Raw genomic sequence first — 27,624 nt, forward strand, 5'->3', positions numbered from 1 at the left:
TAGGGAAAGAATTGTGGATTCTGTGGTCTCTTGCCAAATGCATTTATTTCTGAATTGCAAGTATCTTCCCCGTTTGATGAAAACTTAAGAGGTCTCCTGTGCACTGGAAAACAGGAAGAAGTAGCCACCGAGACACAGGGTTCTTGATGGCCATGATGACAGAGCCCTGCCAGCAGATGTATCTCAAGGGTTCAAGTCCTGTTACGATGCTCAGATCTAACTCTAATTCTGTGCTCTGGCAAATTCTAGAGCTGAACCTCCATGCAGCAACTGAGGAGAATTTGAAACAAACTGGGAAGAGGAACCTCAGCTCTTGTCTACCAGTACAAACTTTAAAAGGCAGCAGCAGGACGTTCAGCCCTCCATCTGCCCTTTCATCTCCTACTTGAAAGGAGATGTCTACAGACTACCAGGAAATACGGAAACGCTGCTTTGCTGCTTCTGAGGCATAAGTTTGTTTTTTTTTTTTTTTTCAGTCATTTCTCTTCTTTTTCTTGAATATTCTTAGAAAAAGAGACTCAAACATTTTTTAAGGAGTAGGAAAGTGGAAGAGACCTTTTATGAAAGAAAGAACTGGAGGGAAGAAGCCAGAGGCCTTCTTACATAATTAAGTCAGAATAATTTCTTCAGTAAAAGCAAAGCCAGAGCTTTGTTAAAGAGCTGCGCCGTAAATGGGATAAAGGGCAGGGAATTTACACAGGCTGCATCTAAGAGTTTATCTTCATTAAGGTAAAATAACTCTGCATTTGACTGCTTTCATCTTGTTGCCTAAAATGTCAAGGAAAATAAACAAAAGAAACAGAAGTACAGTAACTCTGCCCTCCTGATAAATTATTTCTGTTGTTCTAGTTTCTCTTTGCACAGCTGTTGTGGATTCTTTATGCTAAAGCGTACTGTCTATTACTTTTCGGAGTTTAATTACAAACAACTCAAAGTCTTCCGCTTCATAAATAAAAAATAAGGAGTTTTGGAGTTTTAAAAAACAATGAGAATATTAATCTCATTCTTAGTGATGGTGCCTGCCAATCAGACAATTAGTGGCTTTGTTGTCTTGAAGAAGCAAAACAGCTGTTAAGTATTTGATGAATTCCCAACATTGTATGGTTAAAGGCGGGATGCAGGAAATGTGTAGACTAAATAAGCTCTCCAACTTAACACTATTTTTTTTGTTGTTTTTTGAGAGAGAGAGAAAGAGAGAGGGAGGAGGTCATGAGGAAACAGAAGGCTGGCTGAGGACAAAGCAAAAGGCTGACACCCTGCAACCTTCCCCCACCCCCACTCCTGGGTGGGACATTTGTGACATTCTTTAGGAATCTCCCAACTATCTTAAAATTAATACCTTGCTAGAGGGAAAAACCTTGACAATGAGGAGGCCTCAAGGCCTTGGGTATCTTGTAGGTCCTCTTTAGCATATGAAAGTTCTTTTGAAACCTCCCTTTTTCCTCACCTTCGCCAGCCCTATCGTATATAACCTGCCACCCCTCACAATCCCAGTGCAGCAACTCTTTTTCTGCCTGTGGGTACCTGTTCCTGTGCTTTAATAAACCACCACATTGCACCAAAGACGTCTGAAGAATTCTTTCTTCGTCGTCGGCTCTGGATTCTGAATTTTGACCTGTATTTTGAATTTTCACCTGTATTTTGAAACTAATTCAGAGGGGCAAAGTGAGTAGAGTAGTTCTCCCTTGTCTGCTTCCTGGTTAAATGGCCGCATTGTTCAGTGAACTGCCCAATAAAGAAACCTGGACAACCACTGTCTTCTGGCATCATTCACAATGATCACCAGTTGTGTGGATTCTATTTGAAATTTTCTTTTTTGTTTTCCTTTTCACCTTCATGTCAGGCTCTCAGCCACTTTTTGTTTTAATCCTACAGCTGATCTACCAAGCGCACATATTCTCACCACCCTTTCCTCCTCCTGACTACCTTAGACTGTTAGCACTTACCACCATGACTGTTCTGAAATCAACCTGTTAAAAAACTGTTAAAGCTTTTTCCTGCTGATGAGGACTACACTACTAAAGTATAAGCTCAGAACACATGGTGCCTCTCTAATTTTGCATAGAAGAGAATAGGAAAATTAGTTCCGTTAATTTGGTAATGATAATATAAATTGTGCAATTTAATGTCAATATGTGGTATTCAGAGATTTATAAGATCAGTTCTAAAGAAAACCTCTCTTTAGGGATTCTATTTACATTTATTGAATTTCTCCCCACCCAGTCCCCAATAAGATAGTAGCTCTCAAATGTCTCTGTTTCTGAGAATGGAGTGCAGCCCCCAAGACAGAGAACTATTTGCCTATGGTCTCTGCGTTTATCTGGGCCCCCAGCTACAGGTAAAGGCTTGAGATCTAGGGTAATAATTATGCTCTTTTTCACCCTCAAAATAAACCTGGTTTGGACAATAAATTGTATGTTCATCCCAGGCGTGGGTTGGTTTAAGAGATATATAGTTTTTTTTACTAAGTATCCTTTGTAAAATTAAAATGGAACTCTTTATTTTACAGCTAAATATGGTCCTCTTAAACACTGTTTTAAGACAATGCAGAGAAATATTTAAAGAGATAAATACCTAGACACAATAGGCAGTTTTCTCATTGCTGTTTTTTAGAAATTATGCTTTAAAATTAAGATCTTTTGGACTTTGAACTCACCAAAGGCAGAGAATATTAGTCCTTAAATTACCTTCTTTTTAACTAACAACCATGGGATTGGGTAGGGAGACAAGAGGTTGTGAGAACTCAAGACTGAGCCTAAAATGTTTTCTCTTATAGAAACTGTGATATAAATTATAATTTGATTAATACTATTTGTATTGTTTAGTGGTAAATTTTAGTTCCAAAGATCTTTTTCCCATTGGTTTAAACTTATTTTTATTTATAAAACTGTAATAAAACTGTTTATATATAAAACATTACTATTTATCAAGTGATTTAAAAGAAAATGTTTTAAATCCTAAAATTCAAGTATTTAAATTTATGGAGTATGATTATTATTATTTTGTTAAGATTATTTATTTATTTATTTGACAGAGATCACAAGTAGGCACAGAGGCAGGCAGAGAGAGAGGAAGGGAAGCAGGCTCCCTGCCGAGCAGAGAGCCAGATGGGGCCTCGATCCCAGGACCCTGGGACCATGACCTGAGCCAAAGGCAGAGGCTTTAACCCACTGAGCCACCCAGGCACCCGAGTATGATTATTTTTAATGGCATCTAAAGTGTTTATATTCTAATTTATATTAATTCACTTCCATGCATGTTTGTTTGGCTGGGGTTGGTGGGTGATGGCTAGGAACTAATTCTGGCAATAAGGAGAGATGGCATCCAGAAAGCCTTAGAGAAGACTGTGAGTTAGACAGGTTCAGGGAGTAAGCCAGGGTGAAATTACGAATAAGCCTGAACAGTGACTAGCATTGTTTTTGCTAAAAATGGAGCATATACAGAAAAACAGTAAGTTTTCCTACCCTGGAAATGTCCTTTTTGTGGTTGCAAATCTCACAAAATAATTAGTCTTTATTTCCAGTAATATGCTCTTTCACAGACTGAATGATGGTATTGAGATTCAGTACACAAAAATGAAATCTATTTAAATTCTATAGGAAAGATGGTGTTGGTAGTTTCAATGTAAAAAAATGGTGAGCGGAATTTATAATAGAGTTTTAAAATGAAAGTCTAGTTACACAATAGAAAACTGCCTTATATTTCTGGTTAAGAAAAAAAATTTTACTTATTAAGACAATCAGGTAATTTGGGCAAGAAATGAGATAAAAATATAGATAATAATCAATTATGTTTAAGGCTTTTGTAAAGTTGTTTCCATAACTGTGCAAATATAGAACTAATATCTAAAGAAGCATAAATACTATTTTGAAATAATGAAAATAAAAAATAGGTTACAATCTTTATTAAACAGAAAGTCAATGCAAGTTGCATTTTGGTAAATATTGCCTCGGATTAGGTTCCTTCTACATGGGTGAAAAAATACAGTATCAGGGACGCCTGGGTGGCTCAGCTGCCTTCGGCTTAGGTTGTGATCCCAGCATCCTGGGATCGAGTCCCACATGAGGCTCCTTGCTCGGCAGGGAGCCTGCTTCTCCTTCTGCCTCTGCCTGCCATTCTGTCTGCCTATGCTCGCTCTCCTTCCTTCTCTCTCTCTGACAAATAAATAAAATCTTTAAAAAAAATACAGTATCAGTAGCAAAATTAAACAAAGTGCACTTGGTCCTACACACTAGAAAAGTGGCAAACTATCAGCACCACCCCGGCCTCTTGTGGCTACGTACCAAAGGTGCACTTGGTGGGACGCCTGCTGACCAAGTTGCGGGGGCGACCTTCGGCTGCCAGTTGGCTCCACCAGTCAACTTTTTCTCTCCTGCATTCCACTGAAGATCTCCCCTAAAATCAAGCATGCAAAAACACACAGAAGTATTAAAACACACTAATCAGAAAAGAGTGTGTATGGCTCATTAGATTAATTTGGAGTTAGAAGCAGTTCATTTGAGTTGTTGAGAGAACAGGTTAAAAACTATAAAGGAGTCTTATCATATATCTAAGAAAGCATAAAAGCATTTGATTAAAAAAAATCATTTAGAGTTTGGATCTCAATGGTAACAGGAATTTCCTATCACTTCCAATAGAATAATGTGTCACAAAATTCAACTGAATTCCTCACTGGTTATAAAAAATTCCAAATAAGTATATTTGTAAAAACTGTTATCTAGACCCTGTCAAATACCTGTATTTTGTTTCATACATGATGGCACTTCTAGATCTGAGAGGGCTCATTGGAAGGTTTCACACAACTACATCACGACTATAACCTGCCTTATAGTGAACTGTAAGATACACCTAATCCCAATTTTAGAAACGTTGAAAAACGCATCTAAAGAAAGGACACATTGTTTATCATTCTTATTATCCTCCTTAAAATTGATCCTCCATGAGAGAACTTTTAAAACTAGTGTTAGCTAGGAATAGTGTAATGATTCTAGAATTTAAAGCTATTAAAGCACTCAAACCATAATTCCCAAGTATTTCTAGCTATAATTTAGTGGCAATCTTGGAGACTGAAATAGATTGTTGTCTCTTTTCATTGTAGAGCCAACAGTTTGGAGGTTCCAGCAGAATAACAACAAAAACAAAAATCCAGAATATAATAAAAACCAATTTTGAAATTACCTAGCCTGAGAGTGAGTTATTGCTTCAATGAGGTTAACAGTCTTAAATAAATATAAATACACGGTCACAAGAAAACCAGGTAATTTCAAAAACACTTACTTTTTGGATGTGGTACCAGAAATTCCAAGATCTATAAAAGGATAAAAGAAAACAGAATTTAAATCTCTATACTCAGCTTAAATGATATGACATTTAAAAGATCAAAGATTCAGAGGTCTAGAAAAAGTCCATATTTTGCCTAAGAATGACTGTATTCAATTTTACAAAGGAGAAACTATGTTAGGAAACATGTTCAGAAATCTAACATTTTCTTTTACTTCACGTTATACTTAAGGATCACATTTTAATGTCAACTGGTGTCCAGGAAAGAGGAAACAGAGCAGGCTCAAGACTGTTCTCTTAGAAAGGCCTGTGTGCCTGGCCTCTGGGACCCAGCTCAGTAAACTGTTCTCTATTTCAAGAGAACACTTTTCCTAATGATACGGGTGGCTTTACAGTGTCTAAACTGCTTGTACAAACCATGTGGTTTGTGCTGTACACCTGCTTTCCTTCTACAAGACTGAAATTTGTGGCCATGTCAGGTGGAGTACCTGATTAGCATCCAGTAAAACCCCTGGGTGTGGTCTCTATAGGGCTTCCGTGGGCAGAAACATCATGTGTGTTGCCGCATTTTCTTATGCTTTTCCCCTCGTGGGAAGGGGAGAGCATAAGGAAGTCAGCATGTGGATTCTTCTGAGCTTGGCTTTGTCTTTTTCTCTGATGACCCAGCTGCATATGCTCACCATGCTGCTCTAGTAGGTCTTAGCTGGGAGGACACCCATGTGCTCTGAGTGAAGGTGGTCTTGGGGACTCCTGACACAACTGGCTTATCCATGCTACTCTAATCTCAATTCCTTTACTACTTCAGCAAATATTGATTTGAGTCTCTACAGATGTCAGGCACTGTTCTAAGCACTTGGGATATATTAGTGAAGAAAACAAAGATCCCGGCTCTGGAGAAATTTGTATTCTAATAGAAATTTCTATTCTAATAGTTTATTTTAAAACAATAAAATAATAAATTATATAGGACCCTAAAAGGTGTTAGGAAAGCCCATGGGAAAAAGCAAAGGAAGACCAGGGTGCCCGGGATCTGGTCGTAGGATGGTGAGGGATAGGCAGCATTAAACAGGTGCTCAGGGAAGGCCTCATGGAGAAGGTTGAGATTTGCATGAAGCTGAGCAGAGGCATGGGGGAAAAGCGTTCTAGGCTAGTCCCGTGGTGCACTCTCTGCCTACGGGTAAGTCTACTTCACATTTGGAGAAACTGCCAAACTGCTTTCCACAGTCACATTTTCATCCGCCATCCGCGGTGTTAGAGACATTCTCATCAACATTGGTTATTGTCTTTTCTAATTATAGCCATCCTCCTGGGTGAGAAGTGGCATCTCACATGGTTTGGATATGCATTTCCCAGAAGACTGGTGTGGAGCATCTTTTCATGTGCATATTGGCCGCATGTCTATATTCTTTGCAGAAATGCCCATTTAAATCATGCGACCATTTTAAATTTGGGTTATTTGTTTTTTCATGATTGAGTTGTAAGAGTTCTTTATTTATTCTGGGTATAAGTTCCTTATCAGATATATGTTCTACAAATACCTTCTCCCATTCTGTAGGTTATTTTTCACTTTCTGGATAGTGTCATTTGTAGCACAAAAGTTTTTAATTTTAATGTGGTTCTATTTATCTATTTTTATCTATCATGGCTTGTGCTTTTGGTGTCATATCTAAGAACATTACCCAATCCAAGGTCATGAAGATTTATTTACTAATACATTTTCTTCTTAGAGTTTAATAGTTTTGGCTCCTACATTTAGTTCTCATCCACTGTGAATTACTTAATTATTTTGGAGAAGGCAAGGTATCTAACTCTATCCTTTTGCATGTGGGTATCCAGCTGGCCCAGCACCATTAGTTGAAAAGAAAACTTTTCGTATGGAACTGTCTTGGCACCTTCACTGACAATCAATTGAGCACAGATACTTAAGTTTATTTCTAGACTGTCATTCTATTCCATTGAGGTATATGCCCTATCCTGTGCAGCAGTACTGCTTAATGACTACAGCTTTGTAGTAAGTTTTGAAATCAGTAAGCGTGAGTCTTCCAAGGTTATGCTTTTTATTTAGAGTTTTTGGCTATTCTGACTTCCTTGTATTTCCATATGAATTTTAGGTTCAGCTTGTCAATTTCTATAAAAAAACAAACTAGAATGTTGGTAGGGAGTATGGAGATAATTTTTTTCAGTTTTGAAAGAAAACTTAATTATTATTTTATTATTATTATTTCAGAGAGAGAGAGCATGAGGGGCAGGAGAGGGAAAGAGAGAATCCTGAGTGACGTGAGGCTTGATCCCACAACCCTAAGATCATGACCTGACCTGAAATCAAGAGTTGGACACTTAACTGACTGAGCTACCCAGATGCCCTGGAAGATATTTTAATTTAAAAAAAAAATTATCTGTAGAGAAAATCAGTGGGTTTTTTTGGGGGGGGGAGTGTTGTTACATTCCTATAAATTTTGATAATAAATGAATTCATGTAATCAATACTATAATCAGGATACATAGCAATTTGATTACTCAAAAATATTCTCTCTTGCTATGCTTTGCAATAAAAAATGCACTCTCAGCAGCTAGAGGTTTAAATCCTTTATTTCTAAAGGAGAATATGGATGATACATTGGAGTGCCAGCAAAAGCAGTTACCACTAGCCAACTAGCCTTCAGCAAGATGAAATTTTAGAGTAGGAATACTCAAATAACCTCTCTATGGGTGTCATCAAAGCATTTTCATGGATGCCCAGGCCAGGGACAATGAATGGGAAAAATATGTCCATTGGATAATTCATAGGGGAAAAAAAAGTCTGTATCAAGGACCTTCTAAATCCGTGAGAAAAATGAAAGGTATCTGCAGTGGTGAACCCACTCACCTTAATGAAAAATCAAATTCAGAGTTAAAAGAATAGGACAGCTTTATACCAGCTGCCCTCATCTCCTAGGATTCTCTCCTTCACTTGCTCATGTCCAGCCTCGGGTCTTGTTGTTCCTTGACTATGCCAGGCAGTTTTCTGCCCCAGTGCCTTTGCACCGGCTATCTCCTTTGTCTGCAAATATTCTCCTTCAGATATCCCTGTGGCTCATTCTTCTCCTTTCAAATCTTAGCTCAGATTGTACCTTCTCAGTGAGACCTACTCTAATTCCCATTCTGCAGCATTCCCAGTTCCTCCTTGCCTGCTCTGTTTCTTCTCCATAGCACTTATGACTTAACATACTATAGAATTTGTTTATTTGAAAATATTGTTTGTCTCTCCCCCTGCTGAGTACCCTAAGAACAGAAATCATACCTGTTTTGTTTGCTGATTTATCTTTAGAGCCTGGAAGAGTGCTTGGTACTCAACAAATATTTGTTCAGTGAATAACTTAAAATCATATGGATGCTCAATTGTCAATATTTAAGTTACTCTATGCTCTTCTATCCAAGTGAACTAAAAAATTAAATGCTTACTTAATACTTAATGTTCTTGGTTTCACACTTGTATATGCTAATTAAACCTTTAGTAATTTAGATTAAAAATGGCATGGGTACTGCTTGTGAGACAATGGCAAAGGAACTGATTTCTGTACTGGGTAAAGCACTAAGAATTTCTGTCCACTCCTTGATATTCTCACCCATACGTGAATCCAGAAAAATAATACATATAAAGAGATAGAGGAAAAAAACTGCACAGGATGTAGTAAGAAACAAACAAAAAAACTGTATTACTCACTGCCTACTAAGCTGGCAAGAGATGAGTCAAGGTCACTCCCAAGGGCTTTGCTTGCTGCCATAGCTGGACTGGGGGGTACCATTGAAATGGGTGCAGGCTGCCCAGTTGGTGCCATGGTTGGCATCAGTAGATCACCTAGACCATCAAACACTGGAAATCAAATAGACCATGTTCAGAATGATTGGGGGAAAAAAAAAGGCTATATGCAAAATTAAATGGAAATTATTTTCTGAAAAACTATAAAATAAGTAAATATACAATCTTACAAAAGAAGGCACGTAATTGACACTTTTTATGACTATAACACCAAGAAGAACATTTCTACATATGTCTACTCATAAAGTACAGAATTACTAGTAAACATAAACAAAGATGGAAAAAAAAATCTGTGTAATGTAAAGAAAGAGCACAGATTTTGGTGTCAGAATTAGGTTCAAATTTAGTTGCATGCTTCATTAGCTGTGTGACTTTGAGAAAGTTAACATCAAAGCTTTAGTTTTCTCATCTATAAACAGGGAGGGTACTACTACCACATAGTTTTATTGTGAAGATTAAATTAGATAATATATATGCCTTTATTATAACGCTGCTCTATACAGGCAGTGGATCTCCTGGTTTCCTGTGAAGTCAGTGTTGGAATAAAACCTGATCTAATGGGCAGGACATAGTAATAAGTATCTGACAAACAGTTGACCATATTTTAGAAGTAAACATTTTGACAACTTCCCTCATTATAAGCAGGCAATTTTGATTCTAACTTTAAAGGAATGTTTAAAGGGAAAACTATTTTAACTAAGGAATCACTATATAACAAATTACCAACTTGTTTAGTTCCTAGAATACAGAAACAACGTTCAAAATACAGATGCAGAGGATTTGCATAAATTGTTGCTAGTATCTTATCCTTGTCAAAATTTTTATGGTTAATTTTCATTAAAAGGCTATGAATATTTACTATCAATACTACTGTACAGTCATTCTAAATTGGAAAAGGACAGCATTCAACTAGGCACTGGCAACAGAAGCAACCAAATTGTCAGGCAGGGGATATATTTAGGCTGTTTTCTGAAACACATTTAATTGCCAAAAACTCACCAATTGAAAATTTGTAGTAAGGACCCAGCATGGGAAGAGTAGAATGGAAGAGAATACAAACAAAATGACAGCAGGATGAAAGATTAAAGGCAGGCAAAGAATACTATTTGTGTCCCAACTTCATAAAACCGAGGGCCATGCAAGCTTCAGAGGGTGTAAGCAACAGCAGTGGGAGTGTTCACACATTCAGATACTGCATAAAGTGTTTGTTTTCCCTTAACCATCTCTAAACCACGGGCATGTAAGCTCATGCAAACAGATGGTGTGTGTGGTGGTAGATTTCTGCTAAAATTTAAAAAAGAAACACAGAAAAGGATTACAGGTTATCCTTAAATCTTCCAAAATGTACTGAAAATATTTACTTAAAATACAGCACAAGAGACTTATTTAAGTTTTAAAACCAGGTCACCACTCAGTATCTGCTTGTAAGCTTCCTGGTATCACACTAACCTCAGGGGGCTAGTGTACAATCGAAACACATGAAAAGAACATTTGAAAATCACCACCTCACCTGATGGGTCAAAGGAGCTGCTGCTAGAAGTTGAAGGCGTTGTTCCAAAAGCTGCCTCAAAGTTGGGCTGTAGCAGGTTATTCTGAGCTGGAGTCACTGGTGATGGAGAAGGAGCCATAAAAGAACCTCCAAATCCTGGGGGGGGGGAAAAAAAACAGTTCCAGAAAAATATAAGCAGAAACAACTAAAGGTGGGAAAAGGCCAGAAAAAGTCAGGATGAATTATAGGACACTGAAAAGGGACTGAATGCATGTAGAGAGATGAGAAGTCAGTAAAACTGGGTAGTGTTTTTAAAAGTTTTTTATGTGTCTTGGCATCTGTCATGTACTTTTAAAAGATTTTCATTGATTTTCTAAATTGAAGGATAACATTCAGTGTTACACTAGTGTTTCGGGAGTACAGTACAGTGAACCAACACTTCGATACATTCTGCAGCTCTCATGCTAAGTGTACTTTTCAATCCCCATCCCCTATGTCACAGCCTCATCCCCCCCCACCTCCCTTCCGGGAATGGTCAGTTTTGCCATGTATCAATGAGATCAAAGTTAATTAGAAGGAAGCACTTAAGAATATATACCCTTGTTAAGAAAACCTGTGGCAACCAAGTCTATTACTACAATGGAGCTACATAAAGCTAAGAAGTTCTCACTAGGGTTAAAATTGAGATAATTTCATTATATTACAACTTTGTTTCTTCAGATCACAATACTGGGTAGATAGAAAATGCTTAGTTGTACACACTGGCTCAGTATGATAATAAAACATGAATCAGAAAAATAGGCATGCACTCTTCTGCCAAATCCTCCTTAATAACCTTCATACATGTTCTAGTCCCATTGCTGCTACTGCTCCGTGTGGCCTTCCCCAGATCAGCTCTCAGGATTTATAAACAGCCACCCAGAGAAGCTTTCTGCTTTCCGTGTGGACCTCCTCCAGTCTAGTCTCTGCCGTGCAGCTAGAGTGATCTTTCTGAGTAGAAAACGTTGACAAAGTTACTTCCTGAAGTCCTTCACTGGCTCTTTGTAACTCTCAGATTCAGATCATGCAGATTCCTTTGCATAGCAATCAAGCTCTTCTGTCTCTGTTCCCCTCCCTGCAAACCAGGATGCTTCCCTAACACCAACACTGGGAGTCAGAGGCTCACTCTGGACTGAAGCTCTAGTGCCCTGCTGGCTGCCACAGCTCCGCCCACCCTCACACCCCAAATATGTTTGAGTTAACTCTTATGCATCTGATACACATCTTCATCCCATTCCCACCCGAAGCCTCTGCTCTGGGAATGGGTTTTTAGTTGTCAGGAGCTGTCTTCTCCTGTTTTTCACTAGTATTCAGCACAATCCCTAAAACACTGAATTAATGTTTACCGAATATTGATACTTCGGAGTATAAAAGCTGAGGAGAAATCAGATGCCACTGTAAAGTAACCAAACTTAAAATTATTGACCTTTTGAAGGCTGGAAGCAAATAATGTCTCTCAAACAACAGAGAGAAGCAGAAGCAAATCTCACTCTGCACTGCTTCTGTATACACACACTACCAGTGAGGGCAGCGATTTCTTAGTAAGACACTGGAAGACAGTCTATTACCAAAGAATGTATTACTTCTAGAAGTCTTTTCTATATTTATTGGGTTATAAATATTCCTTCCAATCTAGCCACATCTTCTCTTTCACAAACTGCTTGCAAAAACATGAAGAATACTTTAAAAAATCCTTAAACTTTCATTCTATTGAACTAGTTTATAAGTTTGAAAATGACTTCACTGAAATTCTCCGGTGACTGTTTTCTGCAGCTGGAAATAATGTTCAAGTCATGTTGCTCCCAGACCCTGATAATGACACAAGTTCAGGCTTTTCTTGTATATGTATGAAAAAAATGCAGTTTGGAAAAATTGCTACCTAACAGAGGATGGCCTTTAAAGGTCCCACTGGCTACCCTGAAGTGATTTTAGTATTTTAGTGACATAGGCATTATGTAACTTTTCTAAATGAAGAAAAGACATTCTCCAGATTTTTAAGAACTAACACTATGAAGCAAAAATGGGCTAGAAGGAAGTATTTTTGTGGTTGGGATCATTTGGTTTTAGGGAGAATGATGGTTGTGTTGATGTTGACTTCTTAGAAACATCCCACATCTCAAGCTGGAATATGGCTATGGTTAATTTAAGCAATTTTCTATGGTGTGGTTCTCTTTGTTATAGGTGAATGTGGGGACAAGTGTTCTTGGCTCTTAGTTTCGAAAACTTGACCAAGAAGGGACAAATTATTCTAGAATCACAGCATATGAGTGTTGAAGAAAGCCTTTTCATCATCTGATTCAATCCTGTCTTTCCATGACTGGAAGAAGGGATACAACGGGGAGGTAACATATCCACCCAAGATTCAGTGGTAGAAAGAGAAAAATAGGCATTTACACAAGGTTCATCAGCTTAGTACTGCTGAGTTTCATAAGTAGATCACATCCACAGGTGAATAATGAGAAAAAAAAAATCAGTGACTTCTCCAAGAAAGGGAATGGTAAAGCCAACACTGGCATGAAGCTCACTTCATACCACCAGGGTCACTATTCTAAGCATTTTTTTAGGTTGAGCCTTATGAACCATATGGATTGCTAATATTTGACCATTTTGGTCCTACAAAAACAGCAGGTTTACATTGTTCAAACTAAAACATACATTAGCTCATCTAATCCTCACAACTCTGTGAAGTGTCACATATGAAAACACTGAGGCCAAAGAAGTTAAGTAATTGGCCCAAGGTCAAATGAGGACAAATGAGAGCCAGAATTCCACACAGGAATCTTCCAGAGTTTGGGTTTTTCACTGCAATACTACATGGCCTCTTTTCCACAGCTGGGAATAACTCCAGAGTTGTACTCTCTTGTAGTTTTAGAGTCCTGGAATAGAGGTAAGTAAAAAGAAAACCCAAACCAGTACTCTTTCTTCCTCTATGGTTCTAAATTATATTAAGAGAGATGTTCTATGGAATTAAGGTAACAATCAGTAGGCTCCCAGATATCCTACAGGCATATTTGGTCTGTCTTCCACTATAACTGAATCATTGTCTCTCTTCAAGTGGTCAGACTTCTATAGATACACTGTCTTTGTCTTATGAATCTACCTTCCTAAAGAAAAGAGCTTGCACACTTAAGGAAGTTCTATTAACTGACATATCAAAACTGACAGTCACAGTTGATAAAACATACCACTTGGGTCAGGAGAGTGAAATTTTAAAACTACTGGTAGATAAACACACTCCCACACATACTACCGCCACACTCAGGTTTGCTCCATTATGTTAAAGGTAATGTCACCTCAATTACTCTGTAATGTAGTCAGCTGTTAACACATTCCATTTACTAAGATCAATCTGAGGTAGTTATTATCTCCAGGACTAATACCCTTTTGTCCAGCTTCCCCCACCCCAACCACAGCATGAAAGAATTGTTCTCTGTAGATCTTCCCATTCAGTGGATATTACTAGTTACTAATTCCACGCTAAACATATTTATATTTTAAATCAGCTCAAAGACCTCTGTGGCTCTGCTAAAAAGTCATCTGTGTGTGTCATTTGGTTAACAGAGAATGCCAAACTACAAAGGGTCTCATGAGACTGGCCTGTATCATTCCCATTATTCCCTGTCTTTAGAATTAAAGATAGGATGTGGCACATTCCTATACTAGTACAAATCTATGGTGCAGTCACCCCAGAATTGTGTCTATTATTGAAAAACATGGTTTTCTTGCTTGATGTCAACCTGAGAAGTTAGGCATAATACACCTAATCTCCCTTAATAATCCATTTTTACATCTGTCATCCACTAAGCTATGTATTTTAGACATCTACATTTTTAGCAGGGGCATTTGAGAGCTTTATTCTGCACTGTATAAAACAATACTTTTATTTGATATAAACTAAACTTTCAAGTTTCCAGTCAGACTTCACTTGAGGTATAGATAATATCTGTATCCTACCAATAATCACAAATGATTTGGAGAGAATTATTCCTTGAGTCTGTTCTCACTGGCACAAAAAGTTGTCTTTTCTAGAATATTCTCTGGTACCACCATGCTGGGTACACCGAACAGAATCTGACACTTTTACTCCAGGGGCAGAAGATGACTAAGATGATATTTCATGAACAGTTCAGTTCTCGAATTGGTATTATTTGACAGTGCTACAAGTAAATTTGAATAAAGAAGAATAACCATTTTTATGAGAGATAGGCCCAATGTAAAAGACTATCCATTTAGTCCGTTTTCTTATTTTAAATTATATAACAATTTTTGACAAATCTTTCTTCCACAATTTTGAAATGATTCTTTATTTTTGCTTTAAAATCTCTAAAAATCATTTTGAATATTTGATTATATACATATTTATGCATTTCCCTTGTTACATATATGTAAGTTTATTCCCTCAAAAAAATTTTTTTAAAGATTTTATTTATTTATTTGACAGACAGAGATCACAAGTAGGCAGAGAAGCAGGCGGTTTGGGGGTGGGGTGGGGGGGGATGCTGGCCCCCTGCTGAGCAGAGAGTCGGATGCAGGCTGGATCCCAGGACTCTGGGATCATGATCCGAGCTGAAGGCAGAGGTTTTAACCCACTGAGCCACCCAGGTGCCCCTCCCTCAAAAATTTTTGAGGAGCAAGAGCCCCTGTTCAGCATTATCCCATTATTGTATATGTGTATTTTATCTTTTTATTCTCACAAAATAGTCTTATTACTAAAAGCCAATAATAGAAGAGTCTAAAGACTCACAGAATACATCTCTCTCTCTCTCTTTATTGGTTCAAATTCCTACTTGGAATCTGATATTTGTGGACTTCCTTGTTGTCTCTGATTGGGTTCATTTATCTTAAAAAAACAAAACAAAACAAACAAACTTCCTCTTTATTTCAACAGCTTGTGGACTTAACTGGTCTCTCCCCATAGACACCCACACAAGTATACTACATTTTTTAAAAAAGATTTTTATTTATTTATTTGACAGAGAGCAAGATCACAAGTAGACAGAGAGGCAGGCAGAGAGAGAGAGAGGGAAGCAGGCTCCCTGCCGAGCAGAGGGCCCAATGCGGGACTGGATCCCAGGACCCTGAGATCATGACCTGAGTTGAAGGCAGAGGCTTAACCCACTGAGCCACCCAGGCGCCCCAAGTATACCACATGTTAAGCTTCATTGCAGATTACCATAGCACAGTGCCCCAAGTATTTGTTCTACCACTGATATTCACTGAACAGAAACATCTGGGCAATCTGAAAACTCTGAAATAGCCACTGTCAGCTAGATTAAATATATTTAAGCGTGACTGGGATTTTATACTGTGTACATTAGGAGGTTTTTTTTTTCTTTTTGGCTAGGAAATTTGCTTCTAGCTCATATTTAAAATTATATTGATATTACATGATATTTTTCAATGAGAACATGGGTTATTGCTGTTTTCTCCTAAACAAGTATGAGAAATATTTTTCTAGAAGCAAAACAGAAGTATGAAAAACTAGGCCAAATAATTAAGACCTAGAGAAATTAGAATTCAAAATCTCTTATATCAGGATATAATCTAAAAGAACAGTTGGCCTCCTGCCAAGTAAATCAGACTCAGATATGTACAAATTAAATTATAAGAATTGTTTGTAAAGTGGGGTGCCTGGATGGCTCTGTTGGTTAAACATCTGCCTTTGGCTCAGGTCAGAATCCAGGAGTTCCAGGATCAAGCCCCGCATCTGCATCTGGGCTGCCTGCTCAGCAGGGAGTCTGCTTCTCCCTCTGTCCTTCACCCCATTCGTGCTCTCGCCCTCTCTCAAATAAATAAATAAAATCTTAAAAATAAATAAATAAATAAAATCTTACGGAAAAAAAAGAACTGTTTGTAAAGCTGGACATTAAAACCCATTCACATCTACTTACACTAAAAGTTAAATAAAAAAAACAGAGAAAGAAGAAAATGTGCACTAATCGTTTCCCATCATTAAAAACGTCACAAGATGTTGTGGTAGAAAAAATGGGACGCGTAAAGTCAATAAAACGTACGGAAAGACACTGTCACTTCCATCACTAATTTCCTCCTTTTCTCTCCCATTTTACCAAGATTTTAGAACAGATGACGCAATTGAGCAATGTAAGCTTGCTTTCGGTGAATTGTTCTAACCTGTACTTTCTGTGTAGTTCCCTTTTGGGCTTTCCTGGACACAAAGCTGAGCTGCTGGGCTTGGGTTCCCGGTGATGAACGTGGCAGTAGGTGACGAAACTCTTCCTGTTTGTTCCAGATGCCTTTTAGACCCTATCTCACCCCTAGGAGCAAATCTCCTGGCTCTGCCACTGACTTCTGACTTTGAACTGAAAGGGAACAGTGTCTTTTCCCATACGCTTTGACCAGCCTCTCTGCACCTACTTCCAGTGTTCTTTGCTCTTTTGGAAACACGAGATCTCAGGTTTCAGCCCTGGAAGCACAGGGAGGTGAAATGGCATGAGGACAATGTGGCTTTGCAGCCCTGGAAATGCTTAATGTGGTGGACCAGGCTCCCGCCAGGCTGCTGTGTGATAGGCTTACAACCCCTCTTTGGGGCCACTGTAACCCAGAGAGAAAGAAAGACTTCTCAGAACTCTGCAAAAAGTCAGAACACTTGATTTCATATGCTATCTCAACCTTAGTTATAATTGCAAAGCCAAAGGTTTATAATCAATAATCTCAATTTGAAATTGATTAGGTCATTTCCCCCAAATAGTGATTTAAAACCATGCTATTTCTGTGGCCTGTTAAAAATCTACTGCTGAACCTTGAAAACCTGAACTCAGGTTCTTGGTTTTGTAAGAGCTTGAAGGTTTCTGTGGCCAGTTTGAAGCTACGATGAATACCCAGGCCAGAAGAAAAATCAGGCAAGCTAGTATTTTTTTTCCCCAAATAACCAACTGTGTTTTGTGTTAGGCTTCAAGGTCCAGCAGAACCCTGGTTCTTCACCATTCAGGAAAATACCAGCTGGCAGTCACTGGTATGAAGTGGATTCAGCAACCAGCAGTGTCATATTTAACCAGGGTAGTCTGGAGTGAGGACAGACAAACGAACCGCTACTGCCCCGGAGGAAGACGGTGGAATAGCCAGTCTGAATGATGCTGGAAAGGAAGGGTAGCAGCTGGGCTGTGCTTACCCTTGCCGGGCTTTTGAGAGAAGACTGGACCTCATACCAAACTTCCTACAATACTGAAAGGTGACGGGAGTCCTCTTGTGAGGTCACTGCTCACTACTAATTAGAACAAGAATGAATGTTCTGTGCCTGCTATACCTGGCCAGGACTGTTTATTACATGAAAAAATAACACCAGGTCATTAACTCTTTCATGGGTAACGTGACCAGCAGGGATTTTAAACTGAGAGACTCTGAACATGGCAACTTCCTCGTGCCCATGTGACCCACACTCTCATCAATCCCCTGCCGACCTTACGACCAAAATACATCCCTTGTGGTGACTAGGGAGGGACACTGGAAGCTGCCTGAGTATCAGAGGCCTCACTGATGCTACTGCTGCACTTCCTGCTATGGCCACTTCTAAGCCAAGTCAGAGTGAGGAAAGCCAGCAGTGTCTTTTGAGTTTGATCAATAACCTCAGCCTGAAAGTCACTACTGTGGTCTTGCAAATGGCAAATGCTTTGCCTGTAAAAACAGTAATTTCTTGATCTGGCTATCACTAAGCACACTTTGCCTGGCCTCCAAGGAAGACTGATAGTTGACTTTTACGATCTTTGCATCTTTGAAATGTTACTTTTCATTTTATCTATCCCATCCTGTCAATAAGCGATACTCATAGGCATCTTGTACCAGTCTACTCCACACTATGGCCTGGTGAACTGGGATCTCACCAGAGGTTTTCAGATTAAAAATTAACAGCAACAACAACAACAACCCAACTAGTTAAAAAAAAAAGTGGCATAGGTAGCAGCCGCTTCAACCCTGGTAGAAATCTGACAGTTTCTCCTAGAGTGATTTGTGTTACAGAATCAGTTGTCAAACATAATGGTATCTTTCCACAAAAACTCCTTTAAAAATGGGCACAGGCAATACAAGATAAAATGTGCTACATAAGCATATTACTTTCTTAGTAAACAAAAAGAAAGGTACTTGCTGAAAGTAAGGCAATTTGGGAGCATCCAAGGAGCCACAGGGGTGACCTGAATACAACTATGATTTTATACTCATTTCATAAAATCCTGGGAGATAACCTTCTATTAGACAGTGTCTTGTTTTTCAATTTTATGTCTCAAAAGGGAAAGAAAACATGCACCTTGAAATTTAAATATCTGTTACTTACAAAGATATATCCAAACTTCCACAAAATAGCATTTTATTTTAATTTAATTAATTACCAGCTAGTAGGTCTGCCGACGCTGATGAACTAGAAGCAGCCTGAGGTGCAGGTTGGGGTTCAGAAGCACTACTTCCAAATGCATCTACCCATTATCCATGTGCAGCACAAAAGTAAAAGAGTGTGAACAGTAAGTACAGTAAGTAAATTAAGTGTTTTGCCAAGAAATGCATAAACATGACACTGTATGGCTGAGCTTATCACCTGTGGATATATGAAATGACTGAGTGAGCTGAATTACACTCTGACCAGTTTATTCTCTCAAAAAAGAGTTCTGGAATATCGCAGATTAACACCCCTTTTTAAGAGTCAGACAATTGTTTTTTTCAAGAATAAAAGTTTTGGTGTAAATCTTGTGATCTCTTCAAATAGGACCAAGGTTTAAAAAATTTTGCCCAAAAGCAATACAATGTAATTTTCCCATTTAGAACTCTATTAAACTTAGAAAAAAAAATTAACAGACTGAACTCAAGCAGCAGCAATCACACTTGTACCCATTTATCAGAGTTCAGTATTTATTTGCCCCAGGTTTTGACCTCCTGAATGTCAGAGACTGTGACACCATCGTCCCCATCACATACCCATCATGGCACAAACCGTGATGCTTCCATGTATACTAGGTAAGGTACTCAGTGTGGTTCAGCTTGCTGAGAATGGTTTTTTAGCCCATGGCATACACATCTATGGACATTCATGAAGAAATCACTTCAAACCTGTGCTTTTCTTTATAAATTTACTGCTAATAAATGACTTAAAAGGCATCACCTTCATGAGTAGTACAAGAGTTAATTCAGTAAATTTCCCTGCCTTCAGTTAACATGTAGAGTAAGGGGAAGATATATTTAAAGTAGTGAAACATCTTCTGGTTCTTTGGAAGGATTTTAAAACATTAAGCTCAATAAACCCTACAGATTAACGAAGGGCTATATGGTTTATGTTCTCAGTTTTGACTGGCTTATTTGTTTTCAATTCTAAATCATTGAGTTAATGGGTATATTGCAATTAAGAACACAGAAATGTTGATGTAGCCAACAGATCAGCCAAGGAACAACAGTAGAAGGAAATTCCAAACAGTTGATTCTACATAAAAATAAAGAGAAAGTTAAAAACACAAAGACTTCAAATGAAAAATGATCTGGTTCTGTCAGGCATGCATTGAAAATTATGACGAACGGATGAGGATGAAGAGGATGATGGCAAAGAAATGGAAAAGATCTTAGAAACTTAAGTTTACAGTGAAGAGATGGAAATAACTTTGGAGTCAAAGAAAAAATGATGGAATATAACAAGAGAAAAGATGTAAAGACTCTTCTGAGGGGTAAGAAAATAAAGACTCTTTTCTTGTTGAAGGAAGAGAGATACGCACCCCCAAAAAGGTCTATCACACCTGAAGAATCCACCTTTGCTGGAGAGGCAGTGGTTGCAGGAGATGGTGTCGCAAATGCATCCACTGTGGTGAAGCAGACAACAGGGAAAATCGTGCGTCACCCAAGGGAAAATGAAACCATGAGCCCTGACAGATGGCTTCTTAGGATTTCAAGTTTAACAGCAGGCGGTAAGATTGCAGATAGTCTTAACAGTTAAGACAAAGCAAATGGATTCAAAAATACACACTTTGCAGAAGAAAATAACATCTGCCTTCTTGAACTCAGAGGGTTTAGTGTGGGCGGTGGTGGGGTGGGGGGGCGTCAGAGTTGTCTCTCTTCACCAGCATTAGGTTGGAAATTATGAACCTCATCAGTTGGTGATGGGCCAAAAGGAGATCTTTTTTTTCCCCCCAAGTGGATTTTGAGTTTCAAAGAACTCCAGATAAACCTGAATGTTTGGGTATCTGCCTCTCCACACATAACCCCCACCAGACACCACAGACGACAGACGGTTTGGCCTTGGCAGGAGCACTCACCGGATAAGAGGTCAGCAGTGAGAGAACTCTCAGGCACAGGAGAGGCCCCTTGTGGTGGAGAGGAGAAAGCATCTTCCGAAAGTGAAACAAACCAAAACCAAGCAGAGGTAAGTAGAAAGCTGAAATCAAAGTTAAATATCTAACAAACGCATTATCACAGGGGAGCACAAAGAGTTCAGTCATGAGAATCTCAGGGGGGAAACGAACGTTCAAAAACAAAAAGGGGGGGGGGGGCTTCAGTTTTTACCTGTCCCAAACAGGTCTATGCTAGGTGCAGCATCCGGCTTAGGTGCCGCAGCGACTTCCGGAGGGGCCTCAAACAAATCTAAGACCAAGAACACACATGCCTTTACTCAACTCCACAAGCCCACCTGACACAGCAGCATCACTTCCCAGTTCTGCAGGAGCCCGGGGGCACAATTCCGAGACAAGCAGCGTGGAGTTTACACAGTGGTCATGCAGTAAGGGTTCTGGATGCGGGGCCTTACAGGTGCCAGATGGAGAGAGTTCAACAACAACAAAACGTTACCACCAAAGATATCTAGAGCAGGAGGAGCGGCGGTGGTGGTGGCGGAGGTGGTGGCGGTGGCGGCGGCGGTGGTGGCAGCGGCGGCGGTAGTGGCAGCAGTGGCAGCTGCGACAGCGGGAGCAGGAGAAGGAGCAGTGGCGGGAACCGGAGGGGCTGTGCTAGCTGTAGGGGTAACTACAGGAACACTGGTCTCAGGTGGCTTCATTGCAAAGAGGTCCAGCTCTGGCGCAGCCTCTGCACTACCTTCAGACGGGGCAAAGGGGTCTTTTGGAAAGGAAAGCGGAGACACACATTCAGCATCAGTGAGGAAAGAGAAGAAAGAGAGACAGAGGCGTCGTAACTATGGGTAAGAGACACCTGACACAGATATTCACACACTAGCTAGGCATTAGGCTGCTTGGACTGAACTACTATCCTATCAGCAAGGCTCAGTGATTAGGATGTTTTTCTAAAGAAAAAAAAAAAGAAAATTTAGTAGGTAACACAAGTTAAGGCTTCAATGTAAGGATAAGCCTATGGTCTAGGATCAGAGATTATTTTTCTTCAAATCTGGGCAATTTGGTAGCTTTAAAAATTCATTAAAACATGCCTATATAGTAGAACTCAGCGCTACACAAGAGTGCAATCCAGCAGGAGGGGACAAAAAAACAAAAACAAAAAAACATTAAGAGAGCATACTTGCCCTGACAAAAATTGTCAATCTTGAGAAATTGTCAATTTTGATTAAGTATGCACGTCGTCATCTTAATGTTTTAAGTGCCAGCACTACTGAGTCAGTTATGATGAAGGATCCTTTATACTCAGAAGAAATTAAAGTCGGAAAAACCTATGGCCACATCTCACTACGGGCATTTCACATCGGGACAGAGAAAACAACAGACTTGCTCGCGACTGTCGACCCACCATTTCCTGAGCATGCATCAAGGGCTGCGGCTACGGGGGCTGGGGTCGCTGGCGCGGCGGCCCCTTCGGATGCTGCAGGGGCCTCCCCGGGAGAAGCTGCAAAGGCATCTTGGGTGCGGTTTGTAAAACAACAGAAATTAAAGGAATAAAAAGAGAAGAAAATATCGTAAAAGAACCGAGTTAAATTGCAGAAAAGGCTCCCTTATACAACATGAATTTCTTCAAATGCATTCTTACAGCCCATGCACTGATGGCGTCACAGAATCATGATTCTTGGTGCTCCTTCATGTTAGTTCCATGCAAGTGGTACAGGGTTCATACTGCTGAGGCCCTTTTAGGATCCATCAGGTAACAAGATTCTCATTGTATAAGGGCTCAAGAAGCATGTTTTATGTAACATTAGAAATTAATGGATGTGAAGATTAAAACCCCAAAATAACTTTATTACGTGATTTAAGACCTTACTCTTTTGTGGCCAGTGAACACTTATTCACTATGTTACCATGATGGCTCTTTGGTGGTTTCTATCATAGATGTCTTCTTTAATGTCAGTGAAATTAAACAAATGATGGTGATGTAAATAAATAATTATAGTTCAAAAAATTTTTATGGTCTAGTACAGGCAGAATTACACTGTGAATACGAAAGGTTTACTAAGTATTCATAAAAATGTTAAGTCTTCGCTTATCCTTGAGAATCATTTTCAGATACAACCAAGGATTTAAGGAAATAGATAACAAAATAATGCCTTTATTTCAACTTCAATTTATCATTGTTTTAAAATGTTGTATTATTTTCATTATTCAGAAAATGATCTATTTTCAAGAAACTAAAAACAGTTTCATGCTTTGAGACTATAAGCATATCACTATTTATAGCAGAAAATCCATTAATATACAGGCAGCCCCAGTTTATAAATGCCCAGTATATAAATGGCTGATGTGTACAAACAGCACCCAATGCGTTTCTGCCAGTAAACCATGTGAATTTGGTAAAATAATAATAATAATAATAATAATCCTGGAGCCTTCAAAGCGATTCTATAGTTCAAAGGTACAAATAATGAAGCTATCATAAGTATGATTTGCTTAGAAGAAAACTCCAAGAAATATCCACCTAGAATCTACCACTTACCTGCTAGACTTCTCATCCTAAAATACTGCCTTCCACAATATCTACAAACGTTCCCTAGAACACAGTTCCTCTGGCCATTAAGAAGGATTTATCATATAGGCTTGCGAAATGCTACACGGTATACCCTTTTTCGGAGATTTATGTAGTATACATTAGGCTGTAGGAAGTCCTATAGTCAGGACACTTGTTTCTAAGTTTAACCCAGCATGGTCTAAACTGATCTTAGTATGAAACAGACTTTCTTTCCTGTTTTCCTGTCCTGAGGCCGGGCATTAAGTAGAACAACACACACTCAACTGGTCACTTGGGTCAAAATGTCCTTTACAAAAACACAGATATCCTTAGAAGACACAATGAAACAATCGGTTATTCATATCTTACAGACTCATCTGAACTGCTTTCTTCCCTCAGCTACATAAGGGAATGTGTTTTTGGACCAAGGGTCTGTCAGGGGAGAGGCCAAATAATAGTGGAGTGCAGCTAGGCCAGGCTTGCTTCCCCAGACGCAATGCTAAGGATATTGTACTAGAGGGCCTAGAGCAGTACGAGAACCCCAAGAGCCACGGCAGAACACTAGAGGGTAGAAGAGGATGCTTGCAGGGCTGAAAGCATTTTGCCACAAGTCAGGTCTGTTTTCTTTCTTTTTATTCTCATAAAAGCTTGAACCAAGGCTAATAATACTAGGACTAGTAAAAACAGTAATAGCGGTCACTAGTGAATACTTATGTGTCAGTCACTGTGTAAATACTTTGTGGACATTATTAAATTTAATTCCTATAACTATCTCACAATATCGGTTCTATTATCTCCACTTTGTAGGTCAGAGAACAGAAGCTTGCGGACACTGAGAGACGACCAAGATCACAAAACAGGCAAAATGGTGGAGTCAGGATTTGGTTGTAAACTGACGGAGGTTTGTGTGTTTAAGTACTATGCAGCACCGTTGCAAGCCATGCCACGCTCTGTTTTGTCTTTGTAGGATGGAATATACACCAGTTACATCAGTGTTGGGGGGGTCAAATAAATACCCACGGGCTGGCCTCTTTAATTATTACCTTTGTAAAAGTAGGTAAAACCCGTATTTGCAACTATGTCCTCACAAGAGGTTTTTTCCTTCCCTGTCATCTCCTTTTAATGCTTCTCCTGTTTTAAAACTAGACATTATAAATTCATCTAGTCCCATCAGAACTTCTCTTAAAGACAGGAGCCCAGCTGCTCCAGGCCTGTCTGCTAAGTCTTCCAGGCCAGGAGGGAGAGATCCGCATGAGCGAGGCTGCAGCTGTGCCCAGCCACTGCCTGACTAGCCGGGAAGGAGACCCTAAATGACAATTGTCCAGCAGAGCTCAGCGGGCTCCAGAACTGTGAGAGGTAATAGAATTTTTTTTGTTGAAAATAAAACAAAACTTGTTCTACTACCTAGCTTTCTTTCATTATCTATGGCAGCATTATCCCTCCCGTTCTGAAAACTCAATCTTTTTCCAGGTAAGATCTCTTTCTCTTGGTACCCATTTGCAGTTCATTTTTACATTTTGCTTATTTTCAAAAAGTGCTATTTCCTGGACATGCATGTTCCGGCTGTTCTACAATTATGGACCCAGTCCAGACCTTCCCCAGCAAAATCATCTCCTTGATACCATTATAGACCAGTCTTCTTTCCCTTCTAGCAATCTAGGAAGAATTTTCTCTTTAATTTTTTAGCATGTGACTATCTTTCTAAAAATTTCAAATAGCTGTCATTTTCTCCAACCTGGATTCTCCCCATCTTCTCCAGTCACATAAGCCATCTTTACATCACATACTTGGCATAAAGGTTTCAGTCATTGTCAAAAGCCTGAAAGTCACCATTCTAAGTCTTCCTCAAAGGTCCCAGGTTATAAGACTCTATACATGAAATCCACTTTTAAGAGCTATATTTAAGTACTGGTTTTAAGGAAGGTTGATTATATTAGTTTCTCAACAAACCTGTGCAAATGAAAGCTAGCTTGTGAGCTAAGCTTTCTGTTTTCTAGCCACTTGGTTTCATGCCCACAGACTATGTCCTCATGAAGGGTTTGCTCACAAATTGACACAAGTGATTGAAAGGGTGCCCTGGTGAATGTGTAGAGGAATTAGTCTCACTTTAGTATTCTCATGCTTAGAGAAATCCTGTGTTGTCACAAATTAATGTGCTGCTGTTAGCAAGTTTTCAAGTGAAAAATAGAATATTTTAAATAACTTTGTCTTTTATTTTCATCAGTATTTGTAAATTTTACTGATTTTTTGAAAAGCACAATACTATCTTGTTGTCCTGTTCTGCATGACCACAGCAAGCAGATTTTTTCTTTAAAGTTCACTTTAAAAAATAAAGCATTTAGTAAATACAATGTTTCTGAAAAAAGGTTTTTAATGACTTACACTGAAATAACTAAAATGTTAGGTGGGGTATCAATATGAGTATTTAAAATTGATGGACATTTCCTACTTTTCAAATCTATAATGAGAATGCACAGAAAACATCAATGTTTTAATATTTCATATTCATGAAATAAATTAGCTACTTTTCAGAAATGAAAGATCTTTAACTTATTTCTAAAGCTATTTATTTAATATTGATGTACAAGCTAGACAAAAACCTTGAAAGCATGTTTAAAAGTCACGTAAACAAAATATCTGGTGCCCTTATATATTTAAGAGTTCTAACACTTACCTATTTTAGTGATACAGATTAAGAAAAAAAAAATGGCCATACTACATGGCCCATCTCTAAATGATTCCTTATAAGTCAATAAAGAGCATGAAAGAAGTTAGGAAGTATTCTCAAAAAGTGCCTAACGGTGATACACATAGACTTCTGACCATAAATGATAGAAATTTTATAGCTCCAAGAGCTCAGGAGACAGTTTATGGGACTATCCAGATCAATAAAAATGATTGTGATGAGATTTACAGATGTACTCACTCTACCCACAGCCAAATGCCTAGAAAAGATATTGGTAAAATCCCAAGGAAGGCTCCATTCTTTGGCATTAAGTTAGATGGCTTTCTGAAGTTTTAGTCTTTGAAATCTGTATTTCAGGGCAGAAAAAGCCATGACAATATTTACAAACATACAGATTTTTCTGCTTGAGGAATGCAAAAAAATCAGTAATTAGTGATCCACACAAATGGCATGATGGCGCAAAGACTATTTCAAAGCAATATATTAGGCTTTATTACTCTAGAGAGCCATGAGGGAAGCAAGCTAGAGTTGATTGATTTCTTAAAGGCAATTAAGCTCCTTACAAATGTACTGAAAAACAAAAATCTAAATAGCTAAAGATATAGAAATGTTTAAGCACAAAATAGTTATCCATCCTGTTCATATTTTTCTTAAAGTTTTTCTGTCAACATAAGCCTATGAGAAACCACTCATACCCAATGCCAGTTGTATGGGGGGGAGGTAGGACACGAAGAAGTTGGTTTTATAAAGTTAAGCTAAAAATTTAATTTTTGGTCTAAGAAGTTATAGAGGCATAACTGTAATTTTTGCTAGTGGTTGGCTATTTTTAATAAAATATTCCAAAGCTTTTCCCTACTTCTTAAACAAACAAACAAACAAACAAAAAACCCCCGCTTTCTCCTATAGTAGGAATGGCAGCATAGCAAGGCAGCAGCAACTTCCTTGTGTGGAACTGGCCACGATGCTGTGTCCAGTTCGGTGCTTCTTGTCTCAGATGATGTCGGCCAGCCTCCGAGACTGGGCCGTGGCGGGGAGCACAGTGCTACATGGCAGTGTGTAAGCGTACGTTCCCAGGGGAATGCACAGCTCCACCAGAGCTGCCAAGTCTCTCCTGCTCTCCCCATCACTTGCTTCCTCCAATTTCTTTACCATGTTCTCAAAATGCCCTGGGAAAGATGTTAGATGGTAATGAAACACAAAAACGATGAGGACTATAACACCATTTGATGTATGTATTTGACATGAGCATTTCTCCAGGTGCGGACGTCAGCACCACTCAGACTGGGAGATGTAAATATACTGGTTTCAGACGGTTCCTCAGGTCCAGGCCTATTATACTGCCAGAGTCTACGGTACCTGACTCGAGCTCACTACTATAAATCAACTCTGTCAGAATTTACATCTGCACGTAAAGTACATTTTCAGGCAATCATTTCAAAACCTGACCTAAACCTGTTTTCCATCAGCATTCTGAGTGTTGTATCAAAAAATCTCTCAAAGTTCCAAAGC

General features: G+C 38.9%; 1 protein-coding gene across 8 annotated transcripts in view; it reads right to left on the reverse strand.

The window, feature by feature from the left end:
• The window catches only part of SNAP91 (synaptosome associated protein 91), a 152,168-nt gene that overhangs the window by 19,681 nt on the left and 104,863 nt on the right, over nt 1-27,624 (reverse strand). For 6 of the 8 annotated variants that reach the window (XM_059401002.1, XM_059400997.1, XM_059400999.1 and 3 more), the window contains exons 16-25: nt 22,284-22,391; nt 21,381-21,644; nt 21,099-21,176; nt 20,852-20,923; nt 20,315-20,398; nt 18,950-19,033; nt 10,590-10,724; nt 8,984-9,133; nt 5,278-5,308; nt 4,284-4,395 (exon numbers count right to left, since the gene is read on the reverse strand). In XM_059401002.1, coding sequence (XP_059256985.1) covers nt 4,284-4,395; nt 5,278-5,308; nt 8,984-9,133; nt 10,590-10,724; nt 18,950-19,033; nt 20,315-20,398; nt 20,852-20,923; nt 21,099-21,176; nt 21,381-21,644; nt 22,284-22,391 — 1,118 coding nt within the window. The remainder of the gene's footprint in view (nt 1-4,283; nt 4,396-5,277; nt 5,309-8,983; nt 9,134-10,589; nt 10,725-18,949; nt 19,034-20,314; nt 20,399-20,851; nt 20,924-21,098; nt 21,177-21,380; nt 21,645-22,283; nt 22,392-27,624) is intronic. The other 2 variants (XM_059401003.1, XM_059401004.1) reach the window with 2 other exon arrangements.

The sequence above is a fragment of the Mustela nigripes genome, chromosome 5 (assembly GCF_022355385.1).
Source record: "Mustela nigripes isolate SB6536 chromosome 5, MUSNIG.SB6536, whole genome shotgun sequence".
NCBI lineage: Eukaryota > Metazoa > Chordata > Mammalia > Carnivora > Mustelidae > Mustela > Mustela nigripes.